The sequence below is a fragment of the Chiloscyllium punctatum genome, chromosome 8 (assembly GCF_047496795.1).
Source record: "Chiloscyllium punctatum isolate Juve2018m chromosome 8, sChiPun1.3, whole genome shotgun sequence".
In the NCBI taxonomy this organism is placed as follows: Eukaryota; Metazoa; Chordata; class Chondrichthyes; order Orectolobiformes; family Hemiscylliidae; genus Chiloscyllium; species Chiloscyllium punctatum.
This window is the reverse complement of record NC_092746.1, coordinates 122,881,869-122,907,113: the sequence shown is the minus strand read 5'-3', so window position 1 is coordinate 122,907,113 and position 25,245 is coordinate 122,881,869. Positions and strand designations below refer to the sequence as shown.

The following is a 25,245-nucleotide window of genomic DNA, read 5'->3' as shown; positions in this document are numbered from 1 at the left end:
CAGGTCGTGAAGAAGGCTAATAGCATGCTGGCCTTCATAACAAGAGGAATTGAGTATAGAAGCAAAGAGGTGCTTCTGCAGCTGTACAGGGCCCTGGTGAGACCACACCTGGAGTACTGTGTACAGTTCTGGTCTCCAAATTTGAGGAAAGACATTCTGGCTATTGAGGGAGTGCAGCGTAGGTTCACGAGGTCAATTCCTGGAATGGCAGGATTGCCTTACACAGAAAGACTGAAGCGACTGGGCTTGTATACCCTTGAGTTTAGAAGACTGAGAGGGGATCTGATTGAAACGTATAGGATTATGAAAGGATTGGACACTCTGGCAGGAGGAAACATATTTCCGCTGATGGGGGAGTGCCGAACCAGAGGACACAACTTAAAAATTCGGGGTAGACCATTTAGGACAGAGATGAGGAGAAACTACTTCACCCAGAGAGTGGTGGCTGTGTGGAATGCTCTGCCCCAGAGGGCAGTGGAGGCCCAGTCTCTGGATTCATTTAAGAAAGAATTGGATAGAGCTCTTAAAGATAGTGGAGTCAAGGGTTATGGAGATAAGGCTGGAACAGGATACTGATTGGGAATGATCAGCCATGATCATATTGAATGGCGGTGCAGGCTCGAAGGGCTGAATGGCCTACTCCTGCATCTATTGTCTATTGTCTATTGTCCTATAAGCGAATAAATGAAACACCACAGCGCTGTTTGATCAGGAGCTCTAGGGTAATGACTCAGTGATGACGAAGGAACAGTGATATATTTCCAAGTCTGAATAGTTTGGAGGGGAATTTGTGAGTCAAGGTATTGTATTTGCTGTCCTTGTTCTTCTAAGGATAGAGGTCGTGGATTTGGTGCTGTCAAAGGATCCTTGGCAATTTGGTACTGTGCGTCTTATGTTGGTACTACTGCTGCCATTTTTCATTGATTTTTAAAGATAATGAATATTGATAGTGGTGGATGTGGTGCCAAACAAGGATTTAACTTAGATGGCAGCAAGCTTCTTAAATGTTGTTGGAGCTGCATGTGAGGAGTATGACATTACACTCCTGACTTGTGCCTTGTAGATGGTGAACAGGCTATGGGCAGTCAAGAGATGTGTTCCTCATCACAGTATTTCTAGCCTCTGACTAGGTCTTGTAGGTGCAGTATTAATATGTCTATCCCATTTCAGATTCTTGTCAATTGTAGCCTGCAGGATGTTGAGGAGATCCAATGATGGTAATGCCATTGAATGTCAAGTGGGAAATGGTTAGATTCTCTGATGTTGGAGATGGTCATTGCCTAACTCTTATGTGGCATGAATGTTACTTGCCACTTGCCAGCCCAAACTTAGCTACTGTCCAAGTCTTGCTACATTTGGACTTAAAGTGTTTGGTGTCTGTGACATTGCAAACTTGTATGTTTCAATAAGATTGCTTTTTATTCTCCTTAACCTCAATGAGTAGCCTCTCCTCAGAAGACAATTACTCCATACCTTGAATCAACCTAGTAAACCTTCTCTGGGCTGCCTCCAATGCTAGTATATCTTTCCTTAGATAAAAATTGTTCACAATATTCTAGCTGAAGTCTTACTAGTTTCTTGTATAACTTTACCAAGACCTCCCTCCTTTTATACTTCCCTACTATCTGGCGAACTCTGATGCTAATTTGTTTTGTGATGTATGCACAAGGACTCCCAAATCCTTATATGCTGTAGCTTTCTGCAGTCTTTCTCCATTTAAATAGTATTCAGTTCTTCTGTTGTTCTTTCTGAAGTGCATAGCCTCTCACTTTCTCACATTATATTCCATCTGTCAAATTTTTTACCAACTTGTGTCAGCTTTCTATGTCCATCTACAGACTCTTTGTGAGATCCTCATAACTTGTCGTCCTATCTATTTTTGTCATCCACAACATTAATGATAATATATTCATTTGCCTCATCCAAGTCATTCATGTATATTGTGTTGCCTCAGCATTGATCTGTTTGGCACACCATTAGTTAGCATGTTGCCATACTGAAAATGACCCCTTTATCCAAACCCTATCTTTTATTATATAGCCAATTCTGTATCCATTCTAATATACTATGTCAACACCACGGGCTCTTCTCACGTAGCCTACCATTGCCCCACCATTGCTGGCCATGTTTTCAGCTGACAAGCTCCAAGGTCTGGAATTTATAGAGTCATACAGCACGGAAACAGACCCTTCAGTTCAATTTGTCCATGTCAACCACATTTCTCAAACTAAACTAGTCCCACTGCCTGTGTTTGGCTCATATCCGTTCAAACCTTTCCTATTCATGTACCTATCAAAATGTCTTTTAAATGTTGCAATTGTATCTGCATCTACCACTTCCTCGTATATTCCACATACAAACCACCCGCTGTCTGAATATATTTCCCTTCAGGTCCATTTTACATCTTTTTCCTCCCACCTTAAAAATATGCCCCCTAATTTTTAACTCCCCCACCCTAGGGAGGCTATTCACCTTATTTATGCCTCTCCTGATTTTATAATCACATTAAGGGCACCCCTCAACCTCCTATGTTCCAGTGAAAACAGTCCTAGCCTATCCAGCCTCTCCTTATTACCTAAACCCTCCAGTCCTACAACATCCTGGTAAATCTCTTCTGAGCCCTCTCTGATTTACTAATTTACTAATATACTTCCTATAGTAGGGAGACCAGAACTGTGTACACTACTCCAAAAGTGGCCTCACCAATATCCTGCACAACGTCAACAATGACATCCCAACTTCTCTACTCAATGGTCTGAGCAATGAAGGCCTTCAAAATCACACTGTCTGCCTGTGATACAACTTTCAAAGAACTATGTACCTGAACCCCTTGGTTTTCTATTCAACAACATTCCTCAGGCCCTACTATTAACTGTATAAGTTCTGTCCTTGTTCGTTTTACCAAAATGCAAAACTTCGCACTTATTCAAATTAAACTTCATCTGCCACACCTTAGCCCATTGGCCCAATTGATCAAGATCCCTTTATAATCTTAAGTAACCTTTTGCACCGTCAACTATACCACCAATTTTGGTATCATCTGCAGTCTTACTAATGATCCTTCTGAATTCTCATCCAAATTGCTCATATAAATGACAAACAACAGTGAACCCAGCACTGATCACTGCGGAACATCGCTCAACACAGGCCTCCAGTCTGAACAACAACCCACCACCACCAAGTTCTGTTTTCTACCATCAAGCCATTTTGTATCCAATTGGCTATTTCTCCTTGAACCCCATGTGATCTAACTTTACTAATTAGTCTAACAGATGGGCCCGCGTTAAAGGCTGTACTAAAGTCCATGTAGACAATGTCTACCATTCTGCCCTCAATATTTTTGGTTGCGTCCTTAAAAACTCAATCAAGTTTGTGAGACACAGTCCTTGCCTCTGCAAATACATGTGAATCTGAATCTCAGAATCATCTCCTAACTTACCTGCCGCTGATATCAGACTCACAAGTCTATAGTTCCCAGGCTTCTCCTTACAGCCTGTCTTAATATAATGTGGAGGTGCCGGTGTTGGACTGGGGTGGTCAAGGTCACAGGTCACACGATGTCAGGTTATAGTCCAGCAGGTTTATTTGAAATTATAAGCTTTCAAAGCACTGCTCCTTCGATAGGTGAAATGAAGAAAAGCACACAGGCACAAAGTTTGTAGGCAGAGATCAAGAGATCATGCACATTATAAAAATCAAGTGTCGATGGGCTGAATAATAAGTCTCTGAGAGTGATCAAAAGTGTCAGATGGTGTGAGTAAAGTGTCAACAACTGAATAGCAAGTGAAAGGATGACCTATAATCCAATAATTGAGGCAGAGAGATAATTACAAAATTAAAAAATAAGGTGGCGCTGAATAACATGACAGGTAAAAGAGTCGCATGCTGAGGGTATAACCAAAGTTATAAATAATCCAAAACTGTACAAACCAATTAAGGTACAGCAGCATTAACAAGTTATCATGGTGAAAGTGTCAAAACAGGACAGTAAGGAAGAGTTTACAAATAAGACTGCTCAGAAGAGGAAGAATGCAATGGACACCTAAAGATGCTGAAAGATGACCTCATAAGAATGGGATACAATGCTCAACTCATCACCAGTTTTGACGTACCTCAGCAAACAACTGCAACCTCCTCAGAAGATAGACAAAAGACATGACCAATAGAGTATCTGTCGTCACCTTCCCCAGAGCAGAGAAACTATGCCATGTTCTTCAACATGTCATCTATGCAGATGAACCACCTTGTCAAAGTCATCCCTACACCCCCACTTCTCGCCTTCAAACAATTGCCAAACCTTAAACAGGCCATCTTTTGCAGCAAACATTGGAACAACATCGACCACACCACCACATAACCCTGTCACAACAGATTTTCTAGCATATTTCAGATCATCAACATGGATACCACCATCATGTGGGAGCACCCCCCCATCATGTGCACAGCAGATACTCATGTGAATCGGCCAGTCTTGTCTACCTCATATGCAGCAGGCAAGAATGCGTGAGCTATATTGGCAAGACCATGCAGACACTGCAAAAACAGATGAATGAACACAGTGCAACAATCGCCAGACAGGAATGTTCCCTCCCAGTCGGGAACACTTCAAAAGTTGAGGACATTCGGCCTCTGATCTGCAGGTAAGCATCCTCCAAAGCAGCCCTCGAGATATGCAACAACACAGACTGTCCGAGCAGAAGTTGATAGCCAAGTCCTATACCCATGAAGATGGCGTCAACCATGATGTTACGCTACATGTAACCCCACCATACTATTCAGTATTTGTAAAATCACCCTTACTGTCCTGTTTTGACACCATCACCTTGATAACGTATGATGTCTCTACCTTAATTATTTTCCATGACCTGGAGGTGTTGGACTGGAGTTGACAAAGTTAAAAATCTCACAACACCAGGTTATAGTCCAACAGGTTTATTTGGAAGCATCAGCTCCTTCATCAGGTGGTTGTGGAGAATATTCTCCACAATCTTATTCTCCACTAGCTAGACCAGCGTTTTGTTGCCCATCCCAGAGGATAGTTAAGAGTGAACCACATTGTTATGGATTTGGAGTCACATGTAGTCCGGACTAAGGATGGGCGTTTTTCTCGCTAAAGAATATTTGTTGCTATGATGGAGTGTTTCCATCTGAAACTGAAGAATCACAGACCAGTGGGAGCACGTGGAATTTTCTCTTCCCTTCCCCACCCACCAACCCACCTCCAAGGACAGGGGCCCTCCACCAACAGAAGACTTTACAAACTCACCTCTTCCTGTATCACCAGCACCAACTTGATTATAAGTTAATGGCCTCCAGTCACCAGCCCCTACAGTTCCCTGTCAATAAATGACAAGCAAATTACCTCAGCCTCACTAAACTCTCATTGCTGAGTACTAGGAAAACAGATTAGACCAACGCACTCCTCCCAAAAGTACTCCAATTGTGATCGCTTCATAAAGTGAATGTATATGAAAGTAAACCCTTGGATCTATTTAAATGAAATGCATGTGCTTCATGAGCTCCACCTCTGCTGCCATAAGTGTCAAATTTTCTGAGGTAATTCTCATACCCTGTCCTGTGTGCCTCTCTCCTCAGCTGCTGCCTGTTGGCACCAAGGTGTTACGAATGATGCCAAACCTCCCGTGTGTGGTGCAGCAGGGGACGATGGTATTTTGTCGTGGGAGCAATGCCAAGGAGCAGGATGGTGCTGTCCTGAAGAGCCTGCTATCTTCCTGTGGACTGTGTGAAGAAATTCCAGAATCCTACATAGACATCCACACAGGGATCAGTGGGAGTGGAGTGGCATATGTAGGTATTGTAGGAAACCAAGGACTCCAATATGTTAATATGCTGCTTGATGGACTTTAGTGAAGCACAATGCCATATGTGGCATTCCCGGTCAGTATCTCTAAGGATAAGACCAGACCTTCATTCCTGTCTTGAAACTATTGACCCCCATGCTGGCTTATTCGATGTTCTCTAGTATTAGAAATAAGTGTCAGTAATTCAACTTAAGTCAGCATCATAGCAATGCTAAATTTTTTCTTTCCAAAATTTACATAGCTGTATCATGAATTGGAATGATACAGCACAGAAAGAGATCATTCAGTCCATCATGACTGCCAATTCTTTGCTAGAACTTACCTCCCTACTCTGATACAGGAGCACTGTTTCAGCAAAGAGCAGTAAAGCTCTCTCAGATGCTTGACCATTATTTAATCTTTGACCAACGTCCTCAAAAACCTAATTATCTCGTTGTTTTCACGTTGCTGAATGCAATTTGGTAGCTGTGTTTTCTGCGTTACAGCAATTTCTTCAGAACTACTTGCTTAGTTGTCAAGAGTATTTGGAAAATATGATTTTGTGAGTGATACTATATAAATGCAAGCTGTTCTTTCTCATTCCACAGGTTTACGTATTTGCTGCGGCTCTGGCAGAGGGGGGTGTTAGGATGGGAATGCCGTATGAATTGTCAAAGAAAATGGTTGCTCAGACACTATTGGTAGGTGACACCTCTTTAGACATTTTTGAATTGAAGTTGTCTTCTCTTTTTGAATAAAACAGTGCTCAATAACATTGATGTGATGAAAGCATCACTGGCAAGTTAAAAGCCTATTGTCCATCCCTAGCTGCCCGAGAGAAGGTGATGGTGTACCGTATTGTTGAACCACTGTTGTCCTTGGTGTGTAGGGAAAGCAGGTTACAGGGTTTTAAATAAATACTAAGAAGCAATGGCAATATATTTCCAAATCAAGGTGGCGAGTTGCTTGGAAGGGAACTTTTAGATGATGGTGTTCCTGTGTGTATCTGATGCTGATGTCCTACTAGAAGGTAGAGGCTACAGGTTTGAATACTGCTGTTGAAAGAGCATTGGTGAGTTATTGTGCAGCATCTTGTAGAAAGTACTACCACAGCAGTGTTGGTGAAATGAGTGAATGTTGAATTACTAAAGTCCTTTAGGGAGGGTGACTACCATCCTTTTCTGGTTTGGATTACATGTGACTCCAAATCCTTAGCAATGCACTTGAGTCTTAACTGTCCTGTGGCTGAGCCAGAGACGTTGTCACCTTGTGAATGAATAAAAGTGGTCAATGCTGAATGTGGTGCCATTCAAATGGCTGCTTTGTCCTGGATGGTGTCAAACTTCTCAAGTGTTGCCGGCATTGCACCCATTCAAGTGACTGAAGACAATTCCATCACACTCCTGAAGTGTGCCTTGTAGATCCTGAGCAGACTTTGGGAAGACATCCCAATGAAATGAGTTTCAGCAGATGAGTTAGTTGCTGCCGAATTCCTAGCCTCTGACTTGCTCTTGTACCCACAATATTTATGTGGCTGGTCCAGTTCAGTTTCTTGTCTGTGGCAGTGCACAGGATGTTGATAATGGGGAATGCAGTGTTGGTAGTGCCGTTGAATGTCAGGCACAGATAGTTAGGGATTCTATCTGTGCCTGACATTGCCTGTTACCTGTGTGGCATCAATGTTACATGCCAGTTATCACATGTTATGATGATACTACTGGCCAAGTCAGATCCTAGGCTGAAAGCTGGTTTGATAAATCATGTTTTGGTTTGCTTTTTAATGAGGTAGTCAAATACTGCCTTGATGTCAGGTCCAGTCAGTCTTATCTCACTTCTGGAGTTTAACTGTTTTGTCCTTCTGGATCAAGACTGGGTAATGAAGTCAGCAGCTAGATGGCCTGGTGGAAGCCTGAATGGGTGGTTTTCCAAGTGCTGTTTGACAGCACAGTTGACAATTCCTTCCATCACTTTCTTAAAAGTCTTCAATGTTTGGCCTTAGCAGTTTGTATGGTAGAGAATTCCAGAGACTCACCACTGTGAAGAAATTTCTCCTCCTCTCTGTCCTAAAAGGCCTATCCCTTTATCCTTAGACTGTGCCCTCTGGTTCTGGACTCATCTGTCATTGACAACATTCTTCCTGCATCTATCCTGTCTAATCTTGTTAGAATTTTACAGGTTTGTATAAGATCCCTCCTCATTCTTCTAAACTTTAGTGAATATAATCCCAAATAATCCATTCACAACCTGTGTGATAGTCCTGTTATCCAGGAATCTGGTAAACTTCTGGTAGAACATCTTGGCTAGGAGTGCTCATAATTCTGAAGTACAGTTTTTCAGTATTGTTGTTGGAATGTTGTCAGCGCCTAGAGCCTTTGCAGTATCCAGTCTCTTCAGCTTTTTCTTGATATCAGCAAAATGGAACAAAATGAATTGGCCGAAAACAGGTATCTTTGATGCTGGAGACCTGGAAGGAGTCTGTGATGGATCATCTTCTGGACATTTCTAACTGAAGGTTGATGCAAATACTTCAGCGTTGTCTTTTGTACTGGATTCCCCCCGTTACTGAAGCAGGGAATGTTTGTAGAGCCGCCTTCTCCAATGATTTGTTTAATTCCTCCAGCATTCATGATTGGACTTCTGAACTGCAGGGCTCAGATCTGATCCATTGTGGTATCACTTGGTGTTATCACATGCAAGTAATTCTATGTTGTCACTTCACTAGCACGCTATTTTCACTTTCAGGTGTGCCTGATGCTGCTGCTGGTGTGAGCTCATGTAAAGTTCATTGAACCAGGTTTGATAGTAAAGGTAAATTGTGGTTATATTCAATTCTGCTGTTGATAGCCCATAGCATTTCATGGATGCCAAGCCTTAAATTGCTCAATCTATTGAAAGTATCTCCAATTTGCATGGTGGTAGTGCCATACAACACAGTGGCGATTATCCCCATTGTGGAAACAGGATTCCATCTCTACCAGTACCTTGTGGTTGTCATTCCTACTAATACTGTCATGGACAGGTACAGAATCAAGTAGATTTTCGGTCTTGTTGGTTCCCTTAGCACCTGTTGTGGACTTGGTATCATAGCTATCTCCTTTAGGACTTAGTGAGCGTGGTCTGTGGTGGTGATAGCTAGCCACCATTGCTGATGGATATTGAAGTTCTCCACCCAGAGTTTTGTACCGTTGTGCTGTTTCCACTTCAGCATGGAAGAGTGCTGCTTCATCAGTCAAAGTGGGCTGACCGATAGTAATGTATCTAGTGTTGCTAGTGTCAGTTTTCCTTGCCTATATTTGGCCTGACCCCATGAGAATTCAAGGGGCCCAGAGTCCGGGTTGAGGACTCCCAGGGCAACTCCCTCCCAACAGTATACCACTGTTATACCTAATCTCTATCTGGCCGGTGAGAAGGACATCCATCTCAGAGATGGAGATAGTGATGTCTAGGACATTATCTATATGGTATCTTTCCATGTGTATGACTATGTCATTCTGTTGCTTGACTAGGGTGTGGGGCAACTCTCCCAAATTTAATAAGGGCGATTTGTAGAGTTACCAGTGCTGTGTTTGTCACTGTTGGCTTCAGTCCTTCGATCAGTGCAGGGTGGCCCATCCAGTTTCATTCCTTTTCTTAGACTTTGTAGCAGATTGATTTAACTGAGTGGTTTGCTAGGGCTTTTTTTTCAACAAATTTGTGGGGCATGAGCTTTGACTGGGCCAGCATTTATTGCCTGTCCTTAATTACCCTAAAGCACATGGATTTAATGTTGAGGCCATCCTCGAACTTCATTTACTGCATCCACTGCTCTCGATGTGGTATCCTTTACATCAGAGAGAGTGAGTGCAAACTCTCAGAATGGTTCAGGGAACATCTCTGGTCCATACGCACCAACCATCCCCACTTTCCACTACCCAAGCATTTCAACTCCCTCATATCCCCCCAGTGATATGCCCAGTCTGGGCATCCTCCACCACCTAAACAAGGCTACATGCAAACTGGAGGAAGAACACCTCATCTTCTGCCTCGGAAGCCTACAACCACACGGCCTCAATGTCCACTTTGTGGGTTTCATAATCTCCCCACCCCATCCCAGATCCAACCTTCTAACTCGACACTGCCTTCTTGACCTGACCTACCTGTCCATCTTGCTTCCCACTTATCCACTCCACCCATCCCGCTGACCTATCACAATTACCTACCTGCATCTATCTATCGCCATCCCACCTACCCACTCCTGATGAAGAGTCCTGGCCGAAATGTCGACCCTCTTGCTCCTCGGATGTTGCCTGACCTGCTGTGCCTTTCCAGCACCATGCTTTATTGACTCTGACTCTCCAGCATCTGCAGTCCTCCCTACCTCCTAGTCCATTGGTAGGGACACTCAATATTGTTAGGAAGGAAATTCCTGGACTATGACCTAGTAACACTGAGGGAAAGACAATATATTTCCACTTCAGGATGGTGAGTGCCTTGGAGAGGAACTTGCAGGAGCTGGTGTTCCCATATGTCAGCTGCCCTTGTTCTTCTGGGTGGAAGTGTGATGGGTTTGGAAGGTGCTATCACAGGACCCTTAGTGATTTGTTGCAGTGAACCTTGTAGATGGTACGCACTACTGTTACTACTGAGTGTCGGTGATGAAGGGAGGAAATGTTGAAGGTATGGATGTGGTACCAATCATCCAGGCAAATAGATTCTATTCCTTCACATTCCGGACTTGTGGCTTGTATATTGTAGAAAGGCTTTGGGGAACCTGAGTTGGTGAGTTTGGGAAAGAGAGTGAGAAAATCTGGGAGGGACAAATAAAATTGTGATGAATATGTTTGCTTGGAACTGCCAAATACAGCTGGTGGGAAAGGAGAGAGAAAGGAGAACTGCAGCTCATGATGAGGCAGAAATAGATGATCCCTCTTTCCTGGTCAGAGCAGAGAAAGGAAGAGGCGTCCATTCACAGTGGGGAAGGCTCTGACCTTCAGTGCTTGAACTTGAACTCAGTGGTAACTCTCTTTCGGTTCAGATGCTGCCAGCCCTGCTGCACTTCTCCTGAACTTTTGATGATCTAGATGATAAAGTTACAAGAACATTTATTTTTAATAATTTATTTTCTGTGTATGTGAACTTCTCAGGGAGCTGCAAAGATGATCTTGGAGACTGAGGACCACCCAGAGAAACTGAAGAGTGATGTCTGCTCACCAGGTGGGACCACCGTCCAGGGCCTGTATGAGCTGGAGAAGGGGAACCTACGCTGCACTGTCATGAATGCGGTGGAAGCTGCAACAAAACGGGCCCGTGAGCTGGGTAAAAACTAATTCCAGCAAAGGAGGAAGCAAAATGGGAGTAGGGCATGCTCCCAGAACCACTCTGTTTACAGTGTTTGCCATCAGTGTGTGGGGCTCAAGAGGGACTAAAGATAGAGACTAATTTATCTTTGGTGGGTGGGGGCAGGGTTTCAAATGTTATCTGAAATCCAGCATTAAAATAGAACAATTTCAAATTGGACATATGAGGTACTAAAACAGAAGTTGCTGGAGAAACTCAGCTGGCCTGATAGCATCTGTGGAAAGGAAGCAGAGTCACTGTTTTGGGTCCAATAACCCTTCAAGCCAAACTGCATTTGTTAAACTTTGCCTTTTTTTTTCTGCTTCCATACAAGTTGTTGAACAGGTTTACTGAGTTAAAGTAAAATTAAAATAATCCTATTGCTTTGGGCAAACAGTATCATGGACCATGCAAACCTGAATCACCGGCTGCTAGCCACAGAGGAGAATGCATTATTTCTTTACAGGAGTTGCTGAAGTTAAACTTCCAACCAAATGCACAGGGCTTTCTTTGCTTATATCTGTACATTTATAACATTCTCCACCCAACCAACTTTGGCCTCTTCATCAGTGAAAATCATTGGGGAGAGGTGGTCACATCGTGGTAATGTCACAGGGCCAGTAATCCAGAATCCTAGTCTAATATTCTGGTGACAGGGGTGACCGTGTAACCCTTGTCAATTGTTGTAAGCACCTACTGGTTTATGAGTGTCCATTTGGGAAGGAAATCTTCCATCCTTGCCAATCTGACCAACATGTGACTCCAAACCCAAAGCAACACGGCTGACTCTAAAGTGCCTCTGGATAATTAGGGATGGGTAATGAATGCTGGCCTAGCCAGCAGGGAATGCCCACATTCCGTAAAGGAATAAAAAAGTGGGGGTGTTGGCTGATTGCCCACCATTCATAATTCGTGACTCCTCAGAAGCAGCCTATATCCAAACACAGAAATATCTGGAAAATGTCCAGACTTGGGCTATTAAGTGGTACACAACAATTGTGTGAAGCAATGATCGTTTCTGACAGTGACAATTACCCATTAATGTTCAACTGTGTTGCCAGCATTGAATCTGCAGCATCAACATCATGGGGCAAGTCATCAACTGGCAAGTTAACTGAATTGACAGTCTAAATACTGTGGCTACAAGGGTTGGTCAGAGGCTGGAAACTTTACAATGAATTGCTCCCCAAATGTGTGCCAAACCTATTCGCCAGCTACATGGCACAAGTCAGAAATATGATAGAAAACATCAGTGGGGAGATGGTTCAACTTCTTTCGATTGTATCACAGGATATGGGGGGGGGGGTTGTCATAGCCTGAAACAGTAGTTATTGTCCATCCAGAATTGCCCTTGAGATGGTGGTAGTAAACTGCCTTAATAAGCCACTGCAGTCCATGTGATATAGATAGACCCACAATATCATTAGAGAAGGGGTTTCAGGATTTTGACCCAGTGACCCTGAAGGAACAGGTACATTTCTAAATTGGCATTGTGAGAGAACCCAAACCAGGGCCTCCTGGGGCAATGAGAGCAATAGGTCATAGAGTAGAACAAAAAAGAAGATATTTGATAGAGTTAGTGAATGTCCAGTGAATTCAATACAGTAGATTGAGACAGAAGTAAAGCTGGCAAACAGACAGTCTGAGAATACAATGGGAGTGACCATAAGGAAAGTAAGTCATTTCCCACCTTGTAAAGAGTAAGTGGATGGGTGAACCTATTGAGGGCATACTAGGTGTATGTGTGTAGAGATGCAGAGTAACATTGGAATATTTAGAGTTTGTCAATTTGTTTTACAGAACTTGAAAATTGAGATATTGTTTCAAAGTAGCAGAATATTTGGATCGTGGGCTTTAAATATTAATGGGTGGCACGCTAGTTCAGTGGTTAGCACTAGTACCTCACAGCGCCAGGGACCTGGGTTCAATTCCAGCCTCAGGCAACTGTCCATGTGGAGTTTGCACATTCTCCCCTTGTCTGAGTGGGTTTCCTTTGCGTGCTCCAGCTTCCTCCCACATTCCAAAAGATGTGCGGGTCAGGTGAATTGGCCAAGCTAAATTGCCAATAGTGTCAGGTATGTTAGTCAGGGGTAAATATAGGGAAATGGGTTTGGGTGGGTTATTCTTCGGAGGGTCGGTGTGGACTTGTTGGGCCAAAGGGCCTGTTTCCATACTGTAGGGAATCTAATCTAATATAAACTGTCAAAGTGGGGAGATTATGCAAGATCTTTGTAAAGCTCTGATGAGGTCCAGCCAGAGTATTGTATCCAGTTCTGGTTACCAAATCATGGGAATGATGTGAATGTCCTAGAGAGGGTGCAGAGGAGGTTTGCCAAAATGATTCCATGATTACAAAATTAAATTGAAAAACTTGGTGTTATTGCCCTTGGAGCAGAGAAGGTTGAGGGGAGATATGATCGAAGAGTACACGCTGATGACAGGCCTGCATGTAGTAGATGCGAACTTGAAAATGATACAGGGGCTGGACAACACAGCTTTGACATTTTGAGCATGTGCAGTTGAAGTGTGAAGAGGGCCCATGGAAGCACAAATAGTGATTTCAAAAGTCGGCCAGATGGCCAGTGTATGTCAGATTGATGCTAACAACCAGGATTTGAAACCCATTCCAGCTGGAGTGAATTCAGGACTTGCCTCTTTGTCATAAAGCCATAAGACTTCAACCCATCGAGTTTGTTCCACCATTCAATGAGATCATTGCTCATTTGATTATTTTCCCCTCCACTTTCCTGCCTTTTCCTAATGACCTTTGATTGCCTTCCTGATTAAAACATTCTGTCTCAGCCTTCATGTACTTAATGGCCTAGCTTCAACAGCCCTCTGCAGTAAAGAACATCACATCCAGTAGCCTCAGAGACAAAATTCCTCCTCATCTCAGTCTTAAAAGTGTGACCTCTTATGCTGAGATTATGCCGTCTGGTCCTACTCTCGCCTATAGAGGAATCATCCCCTTAGCATCTGTCAAGTCTCCTAAGAATCTTGTAAAAATGAGGTGTCTTCTTCTAAGCTCCAATGAATACACATCCAATCTCTTCATAACACAGACACTCTATAGCTGGATCAGCCAAGTGAACCTTCTTTGGACTGCTACCAATGCCAGTACATCTTTGCTTATATAGGGGTTCACGGTATTCTAGATGTGATCTGACTAGTAAAACCTCCCTACTTTCAGACTCCATTTCCTTTGAAAGGAAGGCAACATTCCATTTTCCTTGCCAATGGGAAGGGCAAGCCCAATGTCAATGGCAGTCATCCTGAGTTAGAACAGATAACCTGAGATGGCCAGTGGCAAGATCAGGCAGCTGCTGAATAGGCTGAGAAATGAGATAATCGATGCTTTTAAAATGCAAAAGAGGGACTCAGCAAGATGGCGATAATTCTGTCGAACTGCTGTGGACAGCTCTGCCTAACAGCCAAGGCATACTGGTGTTTTTTGCCATCCCTGGCCAACTTATATGGTGGAATTATTAGTTTAAAACCTTACAGAACACACATTTGTTAATATTTGGGAGTGAGAAGGATGCCAAAGGGAAAAGGAGCAAGCAAACAGCAGCAGGGAGGACACTCCCCTGCAGCACCTACAACACCAGAGACTGCAGCAGCTGCCTCTCCTGACCAAACCCTCTCTCCCCCCACCCTAGGACCTGACAGACTCACAGGAATTGGCTGCGGTGATGGAGAGACATACCTTGAAAGTTGCAGCTGCGATTGAGGAGATCCGTGGGGAGGTTCGTGCCCAGGTCCAATCTATCACATCCACGCTGCAGAAGCATGAGCAGGAGATCCAGGGCCTCGGGGAGAGGCTGAAGAAGGTGGAGGGTCGAACTAAGGCCCCGGAAGCTGCGGTGGAGTCCTCATCCAGTCGGATCCAGGTGCTGGAGCGAGAGGTGCAGGCCTTGCGAAACCATATCAAGGTTGGAGGATAAATCTCCGAATTGTCGGGCTCCCTCAAGGTGAGCAGCCAGTCAGCTTCTTTGAAAGCTGGCTGTCGAAGTTTTTGGGCCTTCACGTCGAGTCCAGCAGGCTTCAGATTGAAAGGGCTTATCAGGTTACAGTGCACAGGTCAGGGCCGGTCCTAGTGCACTTCCATTCATATCAGGACAAGCAAAAAGTCATAGAAGCTTCCAGATCCCTGGGAAAAGATCCATAGGCACTGCTGTAGAAGGGGTCAAAAATCATGTTTTTCCAGGATTTTTCAGCATTTTTAATTCGAAAGAGGGAGTCCTTCGATGAAGTTAAAAAGAGGCTGAGGAACCTGGACATCCAATACTCCATGAGATATCCACAGTGCTTCGTTTCAGCCACGAGGACTCAGTTTATACATTTGACTCGCCGGAAAAGGTTAAAAACTTTGTGGACACCTTAAAATATATGGATTGGTCTGAAGAATATGGTTAATGTTTGTTCTCTTTTCTATCTTTCCCCACGTTTTCCCTTTTTTATTCATTTCTTTCTCCCTAATAGTTTCCTTTTTGGAAAGGGGGAAAAGACTTTGGGATAAATTGTTCCTATTTTTTTTTAAGAGCTGGATTTTCTGATGGGAAATTTTGTGAGTGTTCTTTGTGGGAAATAGAACCCACTTCTTTTTTTTAACGTTCAATTGTTTCTGCAATCTAGTTGCGAGCCTTGAACTCATCAGGTACCCCCTAGGGACTCCCATAGAATCGAGATAAATCCTGTCATCAAAAGAAGTGTCTAACAGTGATCTCTTACTCCTTCCCTTTTTCCCTACTATCTTTTCCTTCACAAATGCCAGAGTAAATGGAATTGCCAATTGTACAATTGCACATATCCCTCTTCAATCTGGAGATAGGGTGGGTCTCAATATTTTGCCTCCACAGTACCACCATAGATCCGCTCGGGGAACCTTTAGTGCTGAATAGTTCCCTCCCTTGTCCATTTCAGTGACATTCTTAATTTCTGTACATAACTTCAGCTCCCCCAAGTCTCTGGACCGATTTGTACCTCGTCTACGCACGCACGATGTGTGATTTCCGACTGCGGCTGAAAACGTAGGAGGGCATTTAAGTCTTTCTTCTCCAAGGGAGGGAACATTAGAGAAAGGGAAGTACAGCTCCTATCATTCAATGCAGTCTTATCCTAATACAGGGCTATCATACATTTCATGCCCTTCCTGTCTCCCTTCCACCCGAGCGGTAAGGGAACCACCTGGGCCACTGGTCAACCGGAGGCACATGCATAGCAATTGCTCTTATTCAGACGTTTTACAGTGTACTTTATCCATTCAACCCAGGCATTTGCATCCCCGTATCCAGTTTCTATTTTGATGGTCTGTTTAAAGTCCTTTGCCTCTATAATTTTTACCACTTTAGGGTCATCGGGAGGGGTGAAAGGTTGTATCGTATTATCTAGTAGTTCTGCATGTTTTCCCTTTCCTACGGTAATTTGAAAACAACAGCCTGAGAAATCATTCCCGTTTGTTTTAATTTCTATCCCAAATGTATCATTCTGTTGTACCTGATAGGTGCCCCCACCTATCAGGTTTTATTGGAACAATTGAGGGCTGGTCAGAAGGGTGCCCAGTGTACTGTGACGAGACCATTATACCAAGTACCATCCCCGTAGGACTTAAGATGTATCTCTGAGCTATGGTACTGTCTCTGATTATCTACATCCCCACAATTTACTAAGCTGCATGCATCGGTGTCTATTACTTGTGGATTATCAGACTCTGGGACCTTTAATCGCACATATGAAGACAATGTTTGACAAAATCCCAATACTGAGAGCGCTAGTGTCATAACTCTAAGCATCCCCAACATTCTAAAAATCATGCTGAAGCACCAAGAGACTTAATATACAATCCTACAGAAATAATCCCGCACTCGGGTTGCCACTGTATGATCGGTTGCTCAAAGTCTCTTTAGCCTGAGTTTCAGTGGTTCTTGCGTTGATTCGGCTGTCCAGACTTCTTCCTCAACTGGAGATTCCACTGGCCCTTTGATCTGAGTGTAGTGAGTTCAGTCTTTTTCTGCCGTTCTTATTGCTGTTTCAGTGGTTAAGAGAGCCTGGTTCGGCCCTTCCCAGTCCGGTTGCAATTTAGTCTCTGTCCATGATTTAACTAAGACCCAATCTCCCGGTTGGATCGGATGAACAACAAATTAAAGGGTGGAGTCTGTACCAATAAACCCTGTTCCCTGAGGAAAGACAAAGAGGAGGACAAGCCCAGTATATACTTGTTTAAGAACAAATCTTTAGTTTCTGGGATTGGCAGTGGCCAGAGGATATGCCTCCACCCATCCGGATAAATGATCAACTATTACCAACATATACCTCAAACTTCCCACTCGGGGCAATTCGGTATAATCTACCTGGATGCCCTGGAAGGGTCTCAATCCTGGGTTTCTTCCTCCTGGGACTTGTTTCCTTAACACTTTCTTGTTTACTTTTTTGCATGTTATGCATCCCTCACATATCTGTTTGGCTATTGTATATACCACTTTCCTTAAGACTAAATCACACATTGCTTGCACTCCCCAGTGGCTCCCCTGATGTAAGACAGCCATAATTTCTCGCACCATCATTTTATTCAACATTTCTCTCCCATCAGGTAACATCCAGCACCCATCCACTGTCTTTGCAGTTTGTAAATCTTTTAGTTCCTTTTCCTCCTTTGCAGTAAACAACGGGGGCACCCTGAAGATCTGGAATTGCAGGTATTAGGGAGAATATCACTGCTCCCTATGGATTCAGGGCTGCTTCTTTAGTTACCTGGTCGGCCAGTAATGTAGCTTTCCATTCTTTAATTAACAATGAATTAATGCAGTCATGTTTTAAATTAACCATGAAACAATATGACAGGTCACTGAGAATCTGTGAAGGAATTCTGCCAATTAATATTGATTCAGGCTAACACAATCAATTTATTATAAATATTAATTATATTAATAAAATAATTATCTGTAATTCAGGTTGGAAATGCAACAAGCGACTAAAACATTTTTAAAACTGTAATTGCGTAGTTATGTTTGAGAAATCACAAGTGACTGGTAAACATTCTGTTTCTTCTAATTGTTTTGCTCAAGCACATTCATTTTTAAGAACTTCAACAGATTTCATAGCACCATTTGCAGTTGATTCAATCCCCAATTTGGTAGCAGTATCTTGTAATGAGCGCAAAACTGATTCCTCGTGCTTCTCATCACAAAACATTGCCATAATCCAATTAACTCTTTCGTTCCCACTCCCTTGGGCTTAAAATTTAAGGATGACCTTGCTGCCCCCGTATCGACTAGGAAAACCACGTCCTCTTTGTAAGGTCCCACCTTTAAATTTAACAAGGGTTCCTCGTGGGTCTCCGGGGGCAGGAACCCCGATATCCCTATTCTTCAAAGTTCATAAGCAGTTTCGCCCTCTCTTCCCTTTTCAGATCCGGACACTCCCACTTAAAGTGACCTGTCTTTCCACAGTAGTAACATCCCGCTTATGGGGATTTCCACTTTGATCCACCAGACCCCTTAACATCTCCTCCCTGATCTCTTCTCCTCCCTTTATTTTCAACATGCTGCCCGCCACCATTCCAGTTTCCTTCTCCTTTTAGTTTTGTCCTTTTCTTTATTACCTCATCAACCGTGGCTATCATTATTTTTGCCTTTTGTTTCTGCTTCTCATGTTATGTTGCCAGATCAATTGCTGAGCCGATTTAACTAATTGAACAGCTTTAGGGCCGCCTAATGGCCATTCTTCATCACCCAATGTTTTGGTTAGACCTTGAATTTTTTTTAAGAAATATTGAAATATTTCTTGCTCCTTGTAACCTCAAATATCAATTCATCAATTTATGCTTGTCTAACTTTAAAGCCAGTTCCTAACTATACTTTTTGGAACCTTCCTTGTAAATATATATTTATATATTATAAATTCATTTATTCAGTATTTAATATTTAAAGTGTAAAATGCATACAGTTACCAACTTTGAAATCCACTATAATTACCCAGATTTAGTCCCTTAATTTAAATCCAAAATTAGTTTTCTGAAGTAGTCCTGACCAGTCATTTCTCAATTACAATGCTATAGGTCGTGAAATACCTGGAGCTGTCTTAAAAGGATTTGTCTATTCAAGTTTTTTTTAAAAATTCTAATTCATGAATAATGGCCGAATCCAAGGTGACAGATATTAACCATAGAATTTTTTTTATTACAATCTAATGTTGAACTGAAACTTCAGCTGTCCTTCATAAATCACTTTTATGTAAAGAAAAAAGAGATTAGTTAGAAACTGATCGTAAGGCAGTTACGTGTAAAAAGAACAGGAGTTAACATTTTATTTCATAATCACTGTAAAATCCTTAACCTTAAAAGAAATCATGTTAAATTTCCATAATAGAAATCAGATTCAAAAGAGTCCCGGATCTCAAGCTCCAGGGAACAAAGCACAAACACTCAATCGCCAACAAACAAATGTGCATTCAAACCAAATAACAAAGGGTTAAACTTTCTACCAGCTGCACAGCTCTTTTCTCTCCCTCTCTCTCACACACACACACCACACCATATCTCTCACACTTTGAGCTTCCCGCAACAACTCCTCTAGAGGCTTCTCGCTTCACCCCTCTATCTTTTAAATATTTTTCTGGATGTCTGGCCGTGATTTAGTTACAAAATGTACCCTCAGTAGCCCTTCAGCTACTAGCCCTTACGACACGAAGCATAATCTGATTCCTCCTGACTGTAAGGCTGTTTTCCGTTGACATATAAATTCAAATATTTACAAACCCAGTCTTTGTCCGACCCATACTTTGGCCAGAAGATGGTGGGACGAAGAATGGATTTCTTAGTCCATACAAAGCAACAATATTTAATCATATTTTTCCTATCTTTTCCCTTTGTACAAGTATTATTTTTCCAATTCCACAACATCCTGCCCAATGGCCTTTCTGGAGGTATGTTGTCAGGGACCCCACGTACATTTCAATTTCATTTTTTTTCCCCATAGGCTTTTTTCTTACCCTCGGCACAGCACATATTGAGTTTCTTCGTTAGTCCCTTATTAACTACTAAAACTCAATCCCAGCCACCAAGGCAGTACTTAAAGGTCAATTTTCCTTCCTTGGTCCGTGCACGGAGTTGCCTGGCCCTTCTCCGCATTCAGAGCCGGCTTTACTCTCCCCACTGTGTGGTTCAGATGTTTCCTTTCAAGGATTGTTACCAGTCGCCCAAGGGAGCGGACCAATCCAAGACACGAGACCACTCCTCAACCAGGAACGGGACGCATCTTCTCAGTATCCAGGGCTGGCCACTCCCTCCCAGCAACAGAAGATATCCCAGACAAGCCCCCAATTGTGGGAAATAAAACCCACTCACTTCAATAATTTCAGTCCAAGACAAGATCTGAAGCAGCAGTATCATTTATTACACTCTTGCAAGAGTGGTGTCTACAAGGTAGGCACCCCGAGTTTAACGAGTACATGACTTTTATAGCGTCATAGAGAGGTACAGCATGGAAACAGACCCTTCAGTCCAACCTGTCCATGCCGACCAGATGGCCCATATCCCTCCAAACCCTTCCTATTCATATACCCATCCAAATGCCTCTTAAATGTTGCAATTGCACCAGCCTCCACCACATCCTCTGGCAGCTCATTCCATACACATACCACCCTCTGCGTGAAAAAGTTGCCCCTTAGGTCTCTTTTATATCTTTCCCCTCTCACCGTAAACCTATGCCCTCTAGTTCTGGACTCCCCGACCCCAGGGAAAAGACTTTGTCTATTTATCCAATCCATGCCCCTCATAATTTTGCAAACCTCTACAAGGTCACCTCTCAGCCTCCGACGGGCCAGGGAAAACAGTCCCAGCCTGTTAAGCCTCTCCCGATATCTCAGATACTCCAACCCTGGCAGCATCCTTGTAAATATTTTCTGAACCCTTTCAAGTTTCACAACATCTTTCCGATAGGAAGGAGACCAGAATTGCACACAATATTTCAACAGTGGCCTAACCAATATCCTCTACAGCCACAACATGACCTCCCAACTCCTGTACTCAAAACTTTGACCAATAAAGGAAAGAATACCAAATGCCTTCTTCACTATCCTATCTACCTGCGACTCCACTTTCAAGGAGCTATGAACCTGCACTCCAAGGTCTCTTTGTTCAGCAACACTCCCTAGGACCTTACCATTAAGTGTATAAGATTTGCTTTCCCAAAATGCAGCACCTCGTGTTTATCTGAATTAAACTCCATCTGCCACTTCTCAGCCCATTGGCCCATCTGGTCAAGATCCTGTTGTAATCTGAGGTAACCCTCTTCGCTGTCCACTTCACCTCCAATTTTGGTGTCATCTGCAAACTAACTAACTGTACCTCTTATGCTCGCATCCAAATCATTTATGTAAATGACAAAAAGTAGAGGACCCAGCACCGATCTTTGTGGCACTCCACTGGTCACAGGCCTCCAGTCTGAAAAACAACCCTCCACCACCACCCTCTTTCCTCTACCTTTGAGCCAGTTCTGTATCCAAATGGCTAGTTCTCCCTGTATTCCATGAGATCTAACCTTGCTAATCAGTATCCCATGGGGGACCTTGTTGAATGCCTTACTGAAGTCCATATAGATCACATCTACTGCTCTTCCCTCATCAATATTCTTTGTTCCTTCTTCAAAAAACTCAATCAAGTTTGTGAGACATGATATCCCACGCACAAAGCCATGTTGACTATCCCTAATCAGTCCTTGCCTTTCCAATACATGTACATCCTGTCCCTCAGGATTCCCTCCAACAGCTTGCCCACCTCGGAGGTCAGGTTCACCGGTCTATAGTTCCCTGGCTTAAACAGTGGCACCACTTTTGCCAACCTCCAGTCTTCCGGTACCTCACCTGTGACTATCGATGATACAGATATCTCAGCAAGCGGCCCAGCAATCACTTCTCTAGTTTCCCACAGAGTTCTCGGGTACACCTGATCAGGTCCTGGGGATTTATGCACTTTAACCATTTCAAGACATCCAGTACTTCCTCCTCTGTAATCTGGACATTTTGCAAGATGTCACTATCTATTTCCCTACAGTCTATAGCTTCCATATCCTTTTCCACAGTCAATATTGATGCAAAATATTCATTTAGTATCTTCCCCCATTTTCTGTGGCTCCACGCAAAGGCCACCTTGCTGATCTTTGAAGGGCCCTATTCTCTCCCTAATTACCCTTTTGTCCTTAATATATTTGTAAAAACCCTTTGGATTCTCCTTAATTCTATTTGCCAAAGCTATTTCATGTTTCCGTTTTGCCCTCCTGATTTCCCTCTTAAGTAAACTCATCCTTCCTTTATACTCTAAGGATTCACTCGATTTATCCTGTCTATACCTGACATATGCTTCCTTCGTTTTCTTAACCAAACTCTCAATTTCTTTAGTCATCCAGCATTCCCTATACCTACCAGCCTTCCCTTTCACCCTGACAGGAATATACTGTCTCTGGATTCTTCTTATCTCATTTCTGAAGGCTTCCCATTTTCCAGGTGTCCCTTTACCTGTGAACATCTGCCTCCAATCAGCTTTCAAAAGTTCTTGCCTAATTCCGTCAAAATTGGCCTTTCTCCAATTCAGAACTTCAACTTTTAAATCTGGTCTATCCTTTTCCATCACTATTTTAAAACGAGTAGAATTATGGTCGCTGGCCCCAAAATGCTCCCTCACTGACACCTCAGTCACCTGCCCTGCCTTCTTTCCCAAGAGTAGGTCTAGTTTTGCACCTTCTCTAGTTGGTACATCCACATACTGAATCAAAAAGTTGTCTTGTACACACTTAACAAATTCCTCTCCATCTAAACCTTTAACACTATGGCAGTCCCAGTCGATGTTTGGAAAGTTAAAATCCCCCACCATAACTACCCTATTATTCTTACAGATGGCTGAGATCTCCTTACAAGTTTGTTTCTCAATTTCCCTCTGACTATAGGGGGGGTCTATAATACAATCCCAATAAGGTAATCGTCCCTTTCATATTTCTCAGTTCCACCCAAATAACTTCCCTGGATGTATTTCCAGAATATCCTCCCTCAGCACAGCTGTAATGCTATCCCTTATCAAAAATGTCACTCCCCCTCCTCTCTTGCCTCCCTTTCTATCCTTCCTGTAGCATTTGTATCCTGGAACATTAAGCTGCCAGTCCTGCCCATCCCTGAGTCATGTTTCTGTAATTGCTATGATATCCCAGTCCCATGTTCCTATCCATGCCCTGAGTTCATCTGCCTTCCCTGTTAAGCCCCTTGCATTGAAATAAATGCAGTTTAATTTATAAGTCCTACCTTGTCCCTGCCTGCCCTGACTGTTTGGCTCACTTCTGTTCTCAGTTATACCTGTCTCAGATCGATCTCTTTCCTCACTATCTCCCTGGGTCCCACCTTACTAGTTTAAAGCCTCCCAAGTAGTTCTAGCAAGTCTCCCTTCCAGTATATTAGTCCCCTTCCAATTTAGGTGAAATCCGTCCTTCCGGTACAGGTCACTTCTATCCCAAAAGACATTCCAATGATCCAAAAATGTGAATCCTTCTCCCATACACCAGCTCCTCAGCCATGCATTCATCTGCTCTATCCTCCTATTCCTGCCTCACTAGCTCATAGCACTGGGAGTAATCCAGATATTACTACTCTTGAGGACCTCCTTTTTAAATTTCTGCCTAACTCTCTGTAATTTCCCTTCAGAGTCTCAACCTTTTCCCTTCCAATGTCATTGGTTCCAATGTGGACAATGACCTCCTGCTGGCCCCCTCCCCCGTGAGAACATTCTGCACCCTCTGAGACATCCTTGATCCTGGCACCAGGGAAACAACACACCATTCTGCTTTTTCTCTCTGTCTGTACCTCTGACTACAGAATCCCCTAACACAATTGATCTCTTGGAAGCCGATATACTCCTCGTTGAAGCCAGTCTCAATACCAGAAACTTGGCTGTTCGTGCTACGTTCCCCTGAGAATCCATCAGCCCCTACATTTTCCAAAACAGCATACCTGTTTGAAATGGGTCTATCCACAAAAGACTCCTGCCCTAGGTGTCGACCTCTCTCACCCTTCCTGCAGTTAACCCATCTATGTGACTGTATCTGAGACTTTCCTCCCTTCCTATAGCTGCCATCCATCACATACTGCTGCTGTTGCAAATTCCTCATCGCTTCTATCTGTCTCTCCAACCGATCCACTCGATCTGATAAAATTCGCATCCAACAGCATTTATGGCAGATATAATCCGCAGAAACCCTTAAACTCTCTTTAAACTCCCACATCTGACAAGAAGTACATATCACTGCAAAGGCCATTTTTGCTCCTCAGACCCAGAAAATAACACCGTCTTATTTCTCTACAAACACTGCCCCAGGTTAAATTAATATCTATGGCTTATATTTTAAGTTTAATCAAGAGACTTATCTCCAAAAACATATAATCAAGAAAGAATCCACTATACTCACTACTGCAGCCTTTCTATTGGACAGACTTAAAACAACAATTAACTTATTTGATTCTGTGCTGTGAACTTCGCCCAATAGATCCTCCAAGATTAGTTGTGAATTTCACTGTTCGTTAATTTTCCCAGATGCACTCCGATGTCCAGCGATGCCACACTCACACTCACCATGTGCTTCCTTTGTCTGGTCTTCTCCCTTTCAAACTGCTGTTGTTTTGACTTTTTATTTTCCAAAGTTCCAAAACAATGCAACAGCATATAAAACAGTCATTTCTTCTCCTGGAATTCAAGGAAATCACCTCCAGCACCTAAAATACCTCAAAAAAGGAGCAACTCTTACAACCAAAAATTTTTCACATCCTCCATCTTGGATTACCCAGAATCCAATCTCATACAATTCATTTCTCCTTTCCTCCTCCCATTGCTCCTCCCCTGTTTACATCTCCCACTACTCTAAACCCGGCGCCCATTGTTTATCTCTTGCCTTTCTGGCCTTGTGTGTGACAAAGTGCAGGTTTTGCTTGGCCTTTTCACCACATCCCTCTGTGGTCTATTGTTAGCATATATCCTCCTTCACTGCCATCTGTTTCCTTGCTTGCTAAAGCAACATTTCCTCCTATTCTTTGTCCACACTGAGCCTTATGACCTCTTGATTGTGGTTTTTTTTTTGTTTTTGCAGAAGCGGGA

The 25,245-nt window shown here is 43.1% G+C and overlaps 1 protein-coding gene across 1 annotated transcript in view; it reads left to right on the top strand.

Moving 5' to 3' along the window:
• The window catches only part of pycr3 (pyrroline-5-carboxylate reductase 3), a 31,797-nt gene extending 20,286 nt beyond the window's left edge, over positions 1–11,511 (top strand). The window contains exons 4-6 of the mRNA XM_072576392.1: positions 5,596–5,808; positions 6,410–6,502; positions 10,925–11,511. Of these exons, the coding sequence (XP_072432493.1) occupies positions 5,596–5,808; positions 6,410–6,502; positions 10,925–11,107 (489 nt within the window). The 3' untranslated portion in view covers positions 11,108–11,511. The remainder of the gene's footprint in view (positions 1–5,595; positions 5,809–6,409; positions 6,503–10,924) is intronic.
• The last annotated feature ends 13,734 nt before the right edge of the window (positions 11,512–25,245 follow it).